Source organism: Acanthaster planci, linkage group LG10 (assembly GCF_054643075.1).
Source record: "Acanthaster planci isolate LZ-2023a linkage group LG10, COTS_SCS, whole genome shotgun sequence".
Lineage (NCBI taxonomy): Eukaryota > Metazoa > Echinodermata > Asteroidea > Valvatida > Acanthasteridae > Acanthaster > Acanthaster planci.
This window is the reverse complement of record NC_141786.1, coordinates 18623955-18637321: the sequence shown is the minus strand read 5'-3', so window position 1 is coordinate 18637321 and position 13367 is coordinate 18623955. Positions and strand designations below refer to the sequence as shown.

General features: G+C 40.9%; 2 protein-coding genes across 16 annotated transcripts in view; both read left to right on the top strand.

Annotated features, from left to right (window-relative positions):
• The first annotated feature begins 397 nt into the window (after positions 1 to 397).
• LOC147797928 (uncharacterized) lies at positions 398 to 3836 on the top strand. Its single transcript, XM_087142611.1, has 4 exons — positions 398 to 759; positions 2111 to 2213; positions 2503 to 2667; positions 3685 to 3836. Exons 1-4 carry the CDS (start codon positions 735 to 737, stop codon positions 3776 to 3778), a joined length of 387 nt encoding a protein of 128 aa, XP_086998737.1. The 5' UTR covers positions 398 to 734; the 3' UTR covers positions 3779 to 3836.
• Positions 3837 to 7799: 3963 nt separating this feature from the next.
• The window catches only part of LOC147797927 (signal recognition particle receptor subunit alpha homolog), a 28614-nt gene continuing 23046 nt past the window's right edge, over positions 7800 to 13367 (top strand). For all 15 annotated transcript variants that reach the window (XM_087142603.1, XM_087142607.1, XM_087142608.1 and 12 more), the window contains exons 1-3: positions 7800 to 7920; positions 9785 to 9870; positions 10048 to 10227. The gene's annotated coding sequence lies outside the window, so the exon portion shown is untranslated. The remainder of the gene's footprint in view (positions 7921 to 9784; positions 9871 to 10047; positions 10228 to 13367) is intronic.

The following is a 13367-nucleotide window of genomic DNA, read 5'->3' as shown; positions in this document are numbered from 1 at the left end:
CTCAGGCCTCTCAAACAAAAAAAACAAAGTGTTCTGGGGTCATTCAGCTCTCAATTGATTTTCAATTTTTAGTAGGTTAACCAATGAAATTTTTAATTATCCACCCAAAACAAACTCACCTTCCAAAAAGTGAACGTTCCCAAGTCTGTCAGCGGCCATTTTTTAAATGACATCCCTCCACCTTTTCGGGCTCTTGGGACAATTTTTCAGTGGCATTTTTCTATTCTTCGCCCTGAAACGGGAGCCCTTGAATCTATGAAATTCATTCTGGGCCATTCTTTTACAATCCCACAAATTCTTGGGCCACACAATCTCCTTTTTTCTAAATAAATTGTAGGTGTACTTTTTGAGCGCCTCGGCCTGCCGAAGAATTTCCCTTGAATTGGGCAGTGCACCCTTCAGACCGTGTGGATTCGACCGTCTGCGTACGTATGCATACGTGTTGGACCACATACGTGCCCCCTCGCCCCCTACATTTCTGCCGATTCGCCCCCGGCCCCACTTGCACCTGTACATGGATGCCCGCGTGTACGGCAGGCTTGCAAGCTAAGGCTAGGCTAGGCGGGCGGACGAGGCCGGCCGCGCGCGCGGTGCATGCCCTGTAAGCGCGTGACGTGGGTACTCGCTGCCACTCTCTGGAAGCCAGATTCATCGGTCAACTGCTGAGGATATTCCTTTATGTTGGTTCATGGTTGGTTGGCTCCACTTTGTCTGTAATTCAACAGACGCTTTCAATGTGCGCCTTGTATGCAAGTGGAGGTAATAATAATGTTAGAATTTATCAACTCTAAAGGCCTTTACAGAAGTTAATGTTCTGAGATTTGTTTGCCTGCGCTCCACGTTGTTAGGAATCTCTGCTGAATTCTTTGCCAGATTCCGGAAGCCGCCGTTACGGGATTTCAGACGAAATTCCGTGATACTGATATAAGTTCAAAAGCAGTTATTAGAAAAGTTATAGTTCCGGTAATTAATCTAACGAGTTTAGAGTTTTGAATAAGAAATTTGGCAATACGTGTAGTTAGCCTAGTTTCAAGTTCTTGGGGAAGTCGACTGACCCAGCTAGGCCTAAGTCACGTCCAGGGCCCAACTAGCGTCAGTCCCAGCGACATAAGTTCGCGGTTAGGCCAGCAGTTTTGGCCGGTCTTATCAATAATTTTTCAACCTTCTCTAAATTTATGAAACTCACACAGGTGTGACATAATTCAGCCTTGATTCATTTTAAGTCTGGCACTCTCATGAAAACTCATTTCTGAAAAGTGCAAGCATGGAGGAATAAAACACATGGTGCAAGCATGATCAGATGATGTTCTAATGTAAACACGGTCTATTACCTGCTACATGTAGGTGCTTTACACTCAGTTACTTTGCCTCATTTCCACTTTGCCTGTGACCCCTTCGTCCCTAATTATGTATCGCCCCATTGCTGCTCTACTCAGTGTACATAAACTTATCATTTTATGCTGTTGTTTTCAGGTTCAGCCTACTAACTGTTTAGACATATGAATACATATACATGTACATGTAATTGTAATAGGAGAATACAAAGGAGAGATGTTAGTTTTTCTTTAAAAGTCAAGTCTGGAAACAGATTAACCCTAACCCCTAGGGACCATTGAAATCTTGCATAACCTTGTTGGGTCCAGCATGGTTAGGGTTAAGACAAATAAGTAATGCTCAAACAGTGAAATGACTAATCTATTTTTGAAACGACTAAAATCCATTTTAGTCATTTCTGTGTTTGAGCCATTACTTATTTGTTATAGAAAAGTGGATGTACGGGGCATCCTTAGAAAACTACTCTGGAAACTTTCATAAAAATTGATTAATCATAAGAATCGAACAATCAGTTTTTAGAATTATGAAAGAAATGGTATCAATTCTTTCCTTATATTATAAACTCTAACAAATCATTTGTCACTACGGTGTCAATCCATGCCACTTGTCCATGTACATGTATAAAGGCTTGTGCAGTAGTTTCCAAACAGTCAAGCACGGCTGGGATGAAGTGGCGGTGGGGCAAAGTGAAGATGGGGGAAGTGGAAGCAGGGTGAAGTGACCAACACCCCTGGTAGGCATGTAAACTAGTCCTAGTACATTTTTCCTCTTGCAGTTGCAGACATTTCAAGAGTGTCAGAAATCCAAGAAGATGGTAACTTCCAGGAAGATAGAACCCAAGAAAGTGTAAAAAAACAAGCCCAACAGATTAAAGAAAGGTAAGCATGGATATCAACTCTCTGTCATGTCTGTCATGGTGGTCAGAGCAGAGCAGCCTCTATTGACAATAGTCAGCTCCATACAAATGAAAAAAATTGCATGGCTGTAAACCAGCGAGTGAAAACTAAAATGCCTTTTTTTCTAGAGAAATTTGCACCTGTGTTTATTGAATGGAATTCAGTGGATAACCTTCGTCATCTGTAAAGGAATTGAAGCATGTGTGGTTCAGATCCAACTGGTTGTTTTCATTTCTTCTGACTCCTGGTTCAATTCCTGCTTTGTTCTCAGATGTGACCTCAGTCATCTGAGGGCACTGTGGGGTCTGTGCTTAAGATATTGTCTCTACATTACTGCATTGATCCTCTACAATGCCAGGGAGGTCTCACAGCAAGCCTCACTCCATGGTTTTCTGCAGACTCAGTGGAGTCGGGAAATCCCACCAACCTCGTCAAGGTGTGCAGTCAACTTCAAGAAATTGTTTTTGGAGTAACCTGATTGAGATGTATAGGGCGATATGAATGAATGCTTATAATAGCTGTGGCTTCAATGTATTTGTTTCCAAGATTTTATTGGGCCAAGTCAAACAAAATAGTTAGTGGTCCCTTTGCGCCCACTTTTTCACTTTCATGTATCTTAAAATTTGTCCTCCAGAAGTCCATATTTTGCTTGAAACATAATTGAAGTGAAAAGATGCTTGAAACAAACAATGGATTAAAATGCTGGAGGCCATGTGCTGTTAATTGGGAAAAACTTGTAGGCCTTGTGTCTTGATCCGAAACATTGTCGGCCATTCCTCTTCATCATCTTGTTGGGAGGTGTGTGCAGTAATTGAATGATCATTAACCACTACCAGCCGGGGACTCCGAAATGGGAGCCGTATGGTTTATATGTGTGGCCGGGGTCTCCAAACTCGGACAAAGGAAACAGGGCCCTGACCGTACTTCGAACAACAGACCAGGCTGCTGGGCATTACTGGCATTTTTCACTCTCAAAAGTGGTGATAATCCAGCGTTATTTTGAAACCGTATACCAGGGTTTGGGGTATTTAGAGCAAGCGGATTACCACCGTGGACAAAAGCGCTCCACCTCCGCAGCGATGAGCTACACAGCACCGCTGCATGCTAATCTGGCCCCTATTGAAAAGAGGTCAGCAGTGCACTGAGCCAGGTTCGTGAACAAAAGACAGTTGTATAACACCGCACAATCTGGGCTCTGTTTACAAGGCTGCAGGCCTGGCTGAAATATTCGGGCGTCAATGAAGGTCACCTGTCAACTTAAAGTAGTGCCTGAAGATTACTCTGTGTGGCTATAAACGACTGTTAAATGAAATGATGAATTGTTGAAGGATTTTGAAAACGGAAAAAATGATAGTCATGCCGGCCCAGCATCCTCAACATTGAAAAATGCCCGGCACGAAGTGGTTAACCTCTTATGCTCTCTTCTCCCTTCTTTGCTCTTTCTTACGCAAAGGTTGCTTAGCAAAAGATTCTCTCCTTGTCCTACGTGGATAAGTTCATCGACGACGTCCGCCTGGAATTCCGTGACAAGTGCAAGGAGGAACTAAAGATCAGCAGTCTCTTTGGGAAGTTTGACTCCACTGGGGAGTTCCAACAATTGCTGCAGCTAGCTGAGAAAGTGAGTAGAGAAAAGGCCAAGACTGGTAAACAGGTGAGTGGGGCACGCTCACTTGACATAAACAGTGCCCTCTGTTGGCAAGGCAAGTGGCATCTGTCACAGGACCGTTGTGACATAAGGTCCTTGGTCAGTGTTCTCACCTGGGCATTTTAGCCAAGGGGGCTGTGATGCTGATATTTTTCGGTTATGATGCTTACATCTGACAGTGACCCTTAAGATTTGGCCTGGAAGATAACTCTCTTTTTGCAGCGAATTTCTGCAGAAACTCGAGTGTGGCTAGAAATTACAACCCTCATCCACATAAATGTACAAAAAGACACACAGATATTGGGAAAATGCACCAAAAACGAGGTACAAAAGTCTCACCTGCAACGATGATGCATTTATTTCGGCACAGTGTCATAAATGGACGTTTGTATCATGCACAAGATGCATTGACAGGGACATTGGCGCATAATGAATGACATTGGCGCATAATGAATGAGATTTCTACCGTTTATCATACCTGCCAATCATTCCGATTTTGGCATAATTATTCCAGTTTTTTGATGCAGATTCCGAATCACGATTTTTAGTCTCGAAATTACAAGTTTTTCAAAATTTCTACACCTTACAACGGCTGGAGAAGAGACTACTTAAAAACAGCTGGAGGGGAGGTTAATAGATGGCACTCAAAACTTCTAATAATTATGCTGGTGTAATACTAGATAGTGTAGCCATGAAAATTATGTCTCCAAGTCTATCGGTTTCTTGAAATGCATTATGGGACACTGTTTAGCGAAGAACATGATTTAATACACAACCGGTGCCCTCGCACATGGTGGATGGCGTAATGAAAGCCACACTTTTTGACGTTATGTGTGATTGTCATGATTGTGTGGCCGTAAGCGATGCCGGACTGAAGACTGAGTTTCTACCTAGACCCGTAAACGTAACAGGGCTAGGGCTATGACTACTGTTTCGTCACTTTCGTGTCACGTTACAGAGAGTGAGCCGCGTTACCAGTGATTTGGCGCAAATAGTATGTGACTGGACAGGGAACCAGCCAAGGGGGTTGCGTATTAGCTGCGACACAAAACAGCCGTAATTTTCTACAAGTACTTAGATCAACAGGTACACTCGCAGATCTGAACGAGATTCGTAGGTGCTGAAGTCTGGGTATAAACTAGACAGGCTCTCATACAGGGTACCATTACTTAACCATACAAGGGAGCCTGTGTAATGAACAAGTCAGGCCAAAATTCACACGGAGTGGGAAAAAGGCAACTATTTTTCCTCCAAACGAGGAAGAGGCAAGTTTTCTACAATTAGCAGCCTAGCGGATTTTGTACAGCATAAGTAATGAACATACCGGTGCAATTTCTGCTCATACCATTAAGCAGATGTTTAGTTATGCCCCCGGATATCCCAAATAATTTTTTGAAAGAAATCCCTATGAATCGGGGCAGGGCCCAGTATACGACAGTGGAGTATTTGTCAGGCCTTGTATAGTATATGGGTCTAAGTTTCTACTTAGCTACCTTCCTGGTTTCTGAGAGGTCAAAATGAATGAAGTAAAGGAAAGAAATGTATTATGTAGAAGTATAGGCCGGGAATACTCCCAGAAATTCCTGGTACTTTCGCCATCGATACTTGGAGAACATCACGCACATTGTAACATTGCTACATTGAACTGGAACTTCTTTACATCTGTGCGTAATGGAAATTTGCATGAACACGATGTAGCATTTATTTTAAAATATCTGATTTGGTCAACCTAAAAATTGTCAAGAAATTTGTCTTTTGATACATGGTATATTTCCAAGCTACTCTAACAATTAGATATTACCCCATCACTATGCTATTCACCACTTTTTATTCAACCAAAATTATTTGAAATATTAGCATTTTTCACAAGATTTTTTACCAATAACTGGTCATGAATCTTGTGCAACAATGCAACAAAAATAGCTCAGAATGCACCAGAGAGTGCCTAAAACCCCAGAGCTTCCATAGGACATAGGAACAGGATGAATTGATCATCCTCCCTTGTAAACAATTTGTAAACTAGGCCTTGTACAATGTCATTTTCCCGTTGTGGATGCAAATATTTGAAGAGTCCCAGAAATCCAAGAAGATGGGAGCTCCCATGAAGATTGAACCCAAGAAAGAGGAAAAAACAAGACCAACAAAGCTAAGAAAGCAGGTAAATATGGATATCAACTAGGCACCCTCTGTCGTGTCTGTTGTCAGTGATGGCAGCCTCTATTGACAGTTATGCCGGCTCCGTACAAATGGCATAAAGTTGGCCATAATGCAGTGACTCAAAACCGAAATGAAGTTATTTCTAGAGACATTTACACAAGTGTTTATTGAACGGAAATCTCTGGATGACGTCAGTGACCTGTGAAGGAATTGAAGCATCTCTGGTTCAGATTCAACTGGTTGTTTCATTTCTTCTGAGTTCTGGTTGGATTCCTGCTTTGCTCTCAGACCTCAGTCATCTGTGAGGTCATCAAGGGGTCCGTAGATCTTGTCTCTACGTCGCTGCATTGATCCTCTGTAAGACCATGATTGAAGGGAGATCTTGCATCAAGCTTTACTGCATGGTCTTCGGTAGACTCATCGGAGTCAGGAAATCCTACCAACCTTGCCAAGGTTTGCAGCCAACTTCAGGAAATTGTTCTTAGGATGCAGTCATTTTGAGTAATGTCTGTTTTCAAGATTTTGGGCCAATTAGTCAACCAAAAAAGCAGTTGGTCGTCCCTTCACACCCACTATTTCACTCCTGTACTTTTTAAAATTTGTCCTTCAAAAGTCAATATTTGGCTTGAAAAATTATCAAAGTGACAAGACAGTTTTTTCTTCAAATTTTAGGAAGTTTAGTACCCAGAGCCATGCAGTTCAATGGACATGAGTAACTCCAGCCTCATGCTCATGACACACAGAGCTTTCCTTTGAGGGCAGAAGCTAGCTTTATACATGCCTTTTGATGTACAAGCCGAGGCCACTCAGACATATCAAATTTCAGACTTCAATCTCGGGTGCGAGTTCAGCAATATCCATTCCAACACAATTTTTCTAAAAACAGGTCACTATGTGCATCTTTTATTAAAAGTTCAATAATACCATCGTGTCCCAGAGTTTCTTCTTACATGTAGTTTGTGATTCTATGGACACCGACATGCATTTCACGTGTCCTTAAATAGTTAACCATGTTAACCAAATCCATGTGACACAAAATTCAGTGGCATCACTGCCCACAGAGGAAGATCAAATTACTTTGACAGTAAAGGAAGTACTCATTAATGGATTGTGTTTTGTTTTTCAGGAGTGCGGTGGATCCAGTACTTTCAATCACAGCTCCTTTACACTCAAGTACAAACTAGATTATGAGTTTGAAGTCATTTTTGAGGTGAGTGTGGACTTTTGTTGACTTCCAGCAAGCCGCCCTCTTTACTCTTACCTCTGTTTTATCTTTTCAATTCTACATTTGTATTGATTTGTTCCATTTACATCTGTTTTCTTTCTTCGCCATTAACATATGGGAACTCCTTCCAAAGGTCTCAGGAAAACCTTTAAACAGTAGACTGGATGTCTCACATTTCCAAGTTTTCAAGGACCTGTGTTTTTTTCAAGATTTTTCCAAATGTCAGGATTTTTTTTGTCATTGTCACCGTTGATCCTTTCATGGCTGGTGGAGTTTTTGTCATCTTCCAATCGCAACCCTGGATTTTCCATCTTTTTTGGACATATTAAAAGTAACCTTGAATTTCAAAATGGTGTGGATGTTATCACTGTAAACTGAAATGACAATTTGACGCTGTGGTTAAACTGAATTTGAAACTTGCCATCTTGTCAGGTTTTCAAGTGTGTGCAATAATTGAATGTAACCAGTAGTTACATAGATCCCATGAGCCTCTCACATTCTTGTCTCCTTCCTTCGCTCTTTCCTGGCACAGGTCGCTTATTAAAAGATTCTCTCCTTGTCCTACGTGGATAAGTTCATCGACGACGTCCACCTGGAATTCCGTGATAAGTGCAAGGAAGACCTGAAGATTGGCAGTCTCTTAGGGAAGTTTGAATTCACAGGTGAGTTCCCATGATTGCTGCAGAAAGAAGCAGAGAAAAGGCTAAGGCCACAGTGGAGTCACTTGGCTATGGCTTGAAATTACACACGACTCTATGGGAACTGACTGCAGCCACTGCTATAGACACGTGCGTAATAGTAAGCCATAGCCAAGTAATTCTGGCACGGCCTAAGATTGGTATTAAGCAGGTGAGTGGAGTGCCCTCTGTTGAAATAAACAGCGCCCTCTGTTGTCAAGCCCAGTGGCGTCTGTCACAGGACCGTTGCGACATGAGGTCCTTTGTCAGTGTTCTCACCTGGGCATTTTAGCAAAGGGGGCTGTGATGCTACCATTTTTCAGCTGTGACTCTTAAATCTGACAATGACCCTTAAAATATTGCCTTGACGCCAAAAATCTGGCCTGACAGATAACTCTCTTTTGCAGCGAATTTCTGCAGAAACTCGAGTGTGGCTAGAAATTACCTTATCCACGTAAATGTACAAAAAGATGCACAGATATTGGGAAAATGTGCCAAAAACGAGGTATCATACACGAGACTCGTTGTAGACAAACTTCGCAGTGGAGGAAAGAAAACGTGCTCCCTGTGCGGCATGATATGAACGAGACTGACCCCACAATACATGGATACGGTGAGCTACATGTAGACTACCACACAAGATCCCAGTCTGTCGCAAAAGTATGCGGTACTATTTTTCGCGCTGTACTTGTACTTCTCCATACATTGAAAAACACAAAATGATGTCAAAAACAAGCTGCCTAATCTCCAGATCTCAGTATTTTATTTCCTTCTTCCTGTATGTATTTTTTTTCTAATGCGTGAATTTGATGTCACATTTTTGATACTTTTCAGTGATTTGCTAAGACTTTGCACACATGGTAGATCACAAAGTTTTTCACCAAAGAAGTGCAGAACCCCCAAAATGTACACGGGTTGAAGTTTTCCAAAGGAAGGACGATGTGTACTGTCGTATATTCATGGATAAACTTGAAAAAATTGTGTTTTTTACAGCAAAAGAAAAATCCAAACAAAAAGTACATGTAGAGCAAATAGTGTATTTGATTTCTTGTTGATACATATAAATATAACGACTGCTTAGGGCTTATACCGGTTGCTAGCTCTGTGAACACAATACTTTTCAACAAGACATTGTGTTACTTTGATTTACTTAAGTGTATGGAACAGCGCCACCAGGTGTCAAACAGTGTTGTAGTCGAGACCTTCATGTCCGAGACAGAGACCAAGGCATTCGAGACCAAGACCAAGACCGAGACCAGCTCTTTCAAGACCGAGACCAGAACTTCGAGACCGAGACTTTTGCAGTTCGAGACCGAGACCTTGCACAACATATACAATATATAGGCCTACATGTAGTTCATTGATGGTAAACGTGGTGGACAATTGGCATTAAACAGCAAAATTAAGTGCAGATTTTACATGTAAAGCACACAACATATTCCATATTCCATGAAAGAGTTTCATTTGAACTCTGGGAAAAAACAGCACACAGTTATTTTGACCATGAAGGCATGGACTGCCGATGCTATAGAATTTTGTATAGAGTATACAGCATAATTGTATATTAAACATGTACATGTACAGAGTTTTTGTGTTCCATATGTATAGAAAAATTAACGTGGGCGGGCCATGTCCAAATGTTTAAAAAGGCAAAACGATGGGTCTGAGTTGCTCGGACTATGCCAAAAGGTGTGCATGAGTTCAGTTTATGAGTTATACTCTGTAATGATCAATGGACAGGTTAGAAGGGTCACACAACAAACCTACACTGCCCTCTATCGATCATGCTCAGACCCATTACTGAGTGAGTCACGGTGTAACAGTTTAAATAATTTGTGTTTGCTCCTAGCTCAAGATTGCCACTTTAATGCTGTGTTGATCAACACAATTTGGCGGATGCAAGACAACGAGCCACTCATGAGAGCTCTATCCAAGGTGAGCTGTCCTCTTTGTTGTCAAGGTTTCCTGACAGGAAGCTAAAGTAATATAACTTAAAGAGAAGCTGCACTGGCAGGCCTTGGCTCCTTGAATTTTAGAATGTACCACACCCGTTTGATTCAGTGTAGCAAAGAATCTTTCCTTTGCTGATAGTTTTTCATTCTCCTGAAACAGCTCATCAAGATCAACCAGCCACATCTCGTCCTGTCTGTCATGTCTGTTGGAGAGGCCACTGTCAGTAACAAAGTGCTAGACCAGTTAGTTTAACCGAGCCTTGGTGGACCATTCAGACATGGACCAGCCCCAACTGATTGACAGCATTGTACTGGCCTATTTGACACCTTTGACAATAAGGTAGGCAGCTATGAGCTATGACATTGTTATAGTAAGGCAGGCAGCTATGAGCTATGACATTGTTAAGGTAGGCAGTTATGAGCTATGACATTGTTAAGGTAGGCAACTATGAGCTATGACATTGTTAAGGTAGGCAGCTAGGAGCTATGACATTGTTATGGTAGGCAGCTAGCTATGAGCAATGACATTGTTAAGGTAGGCAGCTATGAGCTATGACATTGTTAAGGTCGGCAGCTAGGAGCTATGACATTGTTAAGGTAGGTACTATGAGCTATGATATTTATGGTAGGCAGCTATAAGCTAGGAGCTGTGACATTGTTAACCACTTTGTGCCAGGGTACCTCGAAGCAGGGGAGCCCGAAACCGAACAAAAGTGTTGGTCCTTTTAACAAAAGACCCTGCTCAGAACAAAAGACCAAGCTGCTGCGAATTGCTAACATTTTTTCAGTTGTCAACTGCGGAAGAAATCTGTCATTGTTTTGAAAGATTATACCACTGTTTGTGGCATTCAGCGAGAGCTGAATACCTCCGGGGGCAAAAGTGCTCCAGCGCTTTAGTGATGAGCGATGCAATACCGCCAGACGTTAATATGGCCCCTTTTGAGAAGACGCCAGCCGCGCACTGTGCCAGTTTTGTGAAGAAACCTCTGTAACACCGCACAATCTGGGCTCTTTTTACCAGGCGGCAGGCCTGGCTGAAATACTCGGGCATCAATAGATGTTGTGTGTTAGATTAGAGTAGCCACCAGACAGTCATCCGTTTTTGAATTTTGAAAACAGAAAATCTTGAAAATCTCCCAGTTTTACGTCATGCAACTTCAAATTTAACTCGGCAGCAAGTGGTTAAGTTACATGTAGGCAGCTGGGAACTATGACATCAGTAACAATGTCCTAGCTCCTTCCGTCTTCGTCTTTGTTAAAAAAATGGAAATGGTAAACCTGTAGATAAGAATTAAGGGAATGAAATAATAACGATCAATATGATATACATTTGTCATAACTGAAGGTTTCCTTTTTCCTAAGATTTGCCAGCAACAAATAACCAGACCCAATTAAAAAAGTTTTTCTGTTGCACCGTGCCTTTACTTGACAGCATTTGAACACATTTTTGCAGCTGTCTGTCACTTTTAAAATTGAGCCCTTCACTTGAAAAACTGCTAGCAATGATTGGATCTTTAACTGGTCGCCAAGTCAATCAGCGGGCACTTTCTGGAATGGTTTAACCCACTTTCTCCACACAAGGCATCTGATCGTCTGACGTATCGTAAAGTATGTCTAGGAACAGTTACACTTTAGGTCGTAGCACTTAAAAAAAAAAAATAAATACATCCATTGTCCTTTGCCATATTTGCCAAAGTCTTGTTTATCCTGTTTATCTGTATATCCCACAAAACACACAAAAAGGAACAGTCACCATTCCCACGGGAACGCGCCATGTTCCGTTGAAGAACACAGACCGTTCCCAGAGGGAACAGGCAGCGTTCTACAAAGTAGCATTCCCAGAGAGAACGGGAACGTTCCTAATTTTTAGACGCTTCCTTACAGCCTTGGAAGTCCATGCTTACTTATTGAAAGCGCTCAGTCACAAAGGAAATTCTTTCATTCGGAAATACACGCATTTGGAATATTATCTCATTCATCTGGGAAGTATCATGCGAAAGTTTCTAAATGTTTAATCTGTTTTGCAAAATTGTACATGAATTGTGAATGCTGAAGTTGTTTTTGAAAATTGTTAAATAACAGAAAGAGGTAAAACTGAGGTTTAACCAAAAACAAAGTGGCTATATGTGAGTTTCAAAATAAATACACAAAGAAAATTATAAAAGTAATAAACATTTTATGTAACATTCGAATTTTATTTTAAAATGAAACGGAAAAAAAAGATGAAATAAAACTAAAATGGAAGGGATATGTAAAAATTAAACGAAAATGGAAGGGATATGTGAAAATTAAACTAAAATGGAAGGGATATGTGAAAATTAAACTTAAATGGAAGGGATATGTGAAAATTAAACTTAAATGGAAGGGATATGTGAAAATTAAACTTAAATGGAAGGGATATGTGAAAATTAAACTTAAATGGAAGGGATATGTGAAAATTAAACTTAAATGGAAGGGATATGTGAAAATTTAACTATAATAATAATAATAAGGAACATTTCTGTTGTAATGGTTTATACTGTACAAATGTACTCAACTGCACATCACTAGTAGAGATGAAAATCAGGTGTTGGAAAAAGCTTCATGAAAGAGATGAGTTTTTAGATCAATCTTGAATGTGTCGACAGATTTAGCATTTCTTACATGAAAGGGCAGGTTGTTCCAAAGCCTAGGAGCAGTGCATGGTCTCCAAAAGTTGCCTTAGTTCTACGATAGGGATGACTAAGGATCAACCTGTCCTGTGAGCTACGAAGACTGTACATATGTGACTGGGATTTACGTGTTACTAATTCTGAGATATAACCTGGTGCAAAGCCATGCAAAGCCTTAAATGTTATCAAAAGTATTTTGAATGGAATTCTTTGTCGAATAGGCAACCAGTGTAATTTAACCAACAAAGAGGAAACGTAGCAGTCTTTAGCAGAGTTGCACACAAGTCTGGCACATGCATTCTGCACTTTCTGTAGCTTTGATATCTGAGAATTAGGAAGTTCATATAATAAACCATTACAATAGTCAACCTGACACATAGTGAATGCTTGAACCAAGGTTTCAGTACAAGTCTGGCTGTAGTAAATGGAAGGGGTATGTTAAAAGGAAGAAAACATATTGAAAACATAACACAGTGCAACATAAGGAGCGGTTTGCTTTAGTTAAAAATCACTAATCAACAGAAACTGTCACTTTGTCGAATCCAACAATTTGAGTGTTAACTGTATTGAACGTCTAAAACAATTTACTCTATTGTTGAGAGTGTTTCTCACCGTGTTTAATGTTGTACATTGATTCTATCAAGTCAAGTTTGATCTATCAGTTTGAAGAATGCCCAAACTCTACATTCTTAAAAGCTGTTGATTCTTAAGAATAATCCACACTTTACTGAATAGGGTGACGTCTCAAGAGGGGTTGAATTCGTTTGTGAACCCTAACAGTCCTCAATCCTTCAATGTTGGTACATTTTCCATACCCCAAGGGGAGTAG

Bases quoted from the DNA above. Each gene is read 5' to 3' on its own strand.
- LOC147797928 (XM_087142611.1), top strand. From the start codon at position 735: ATGTGCGCCTTGTATGCAAGTGGAG. The intron at 760-2,110 runs GTAATAATAATG...TTCCTCTTGCAG, and splicing joins CGCCTTGTATGCAAGTGGAG to TTGCAGACATTTCAAGAGTG. The intron at 2,214-2,502 runs GTAAGCATGGAT...CTTTGTTCTCAG, and splicing joins GCCCAACAGATTAAAGAAAG to ATGTGACCTCAGTCATCTGA.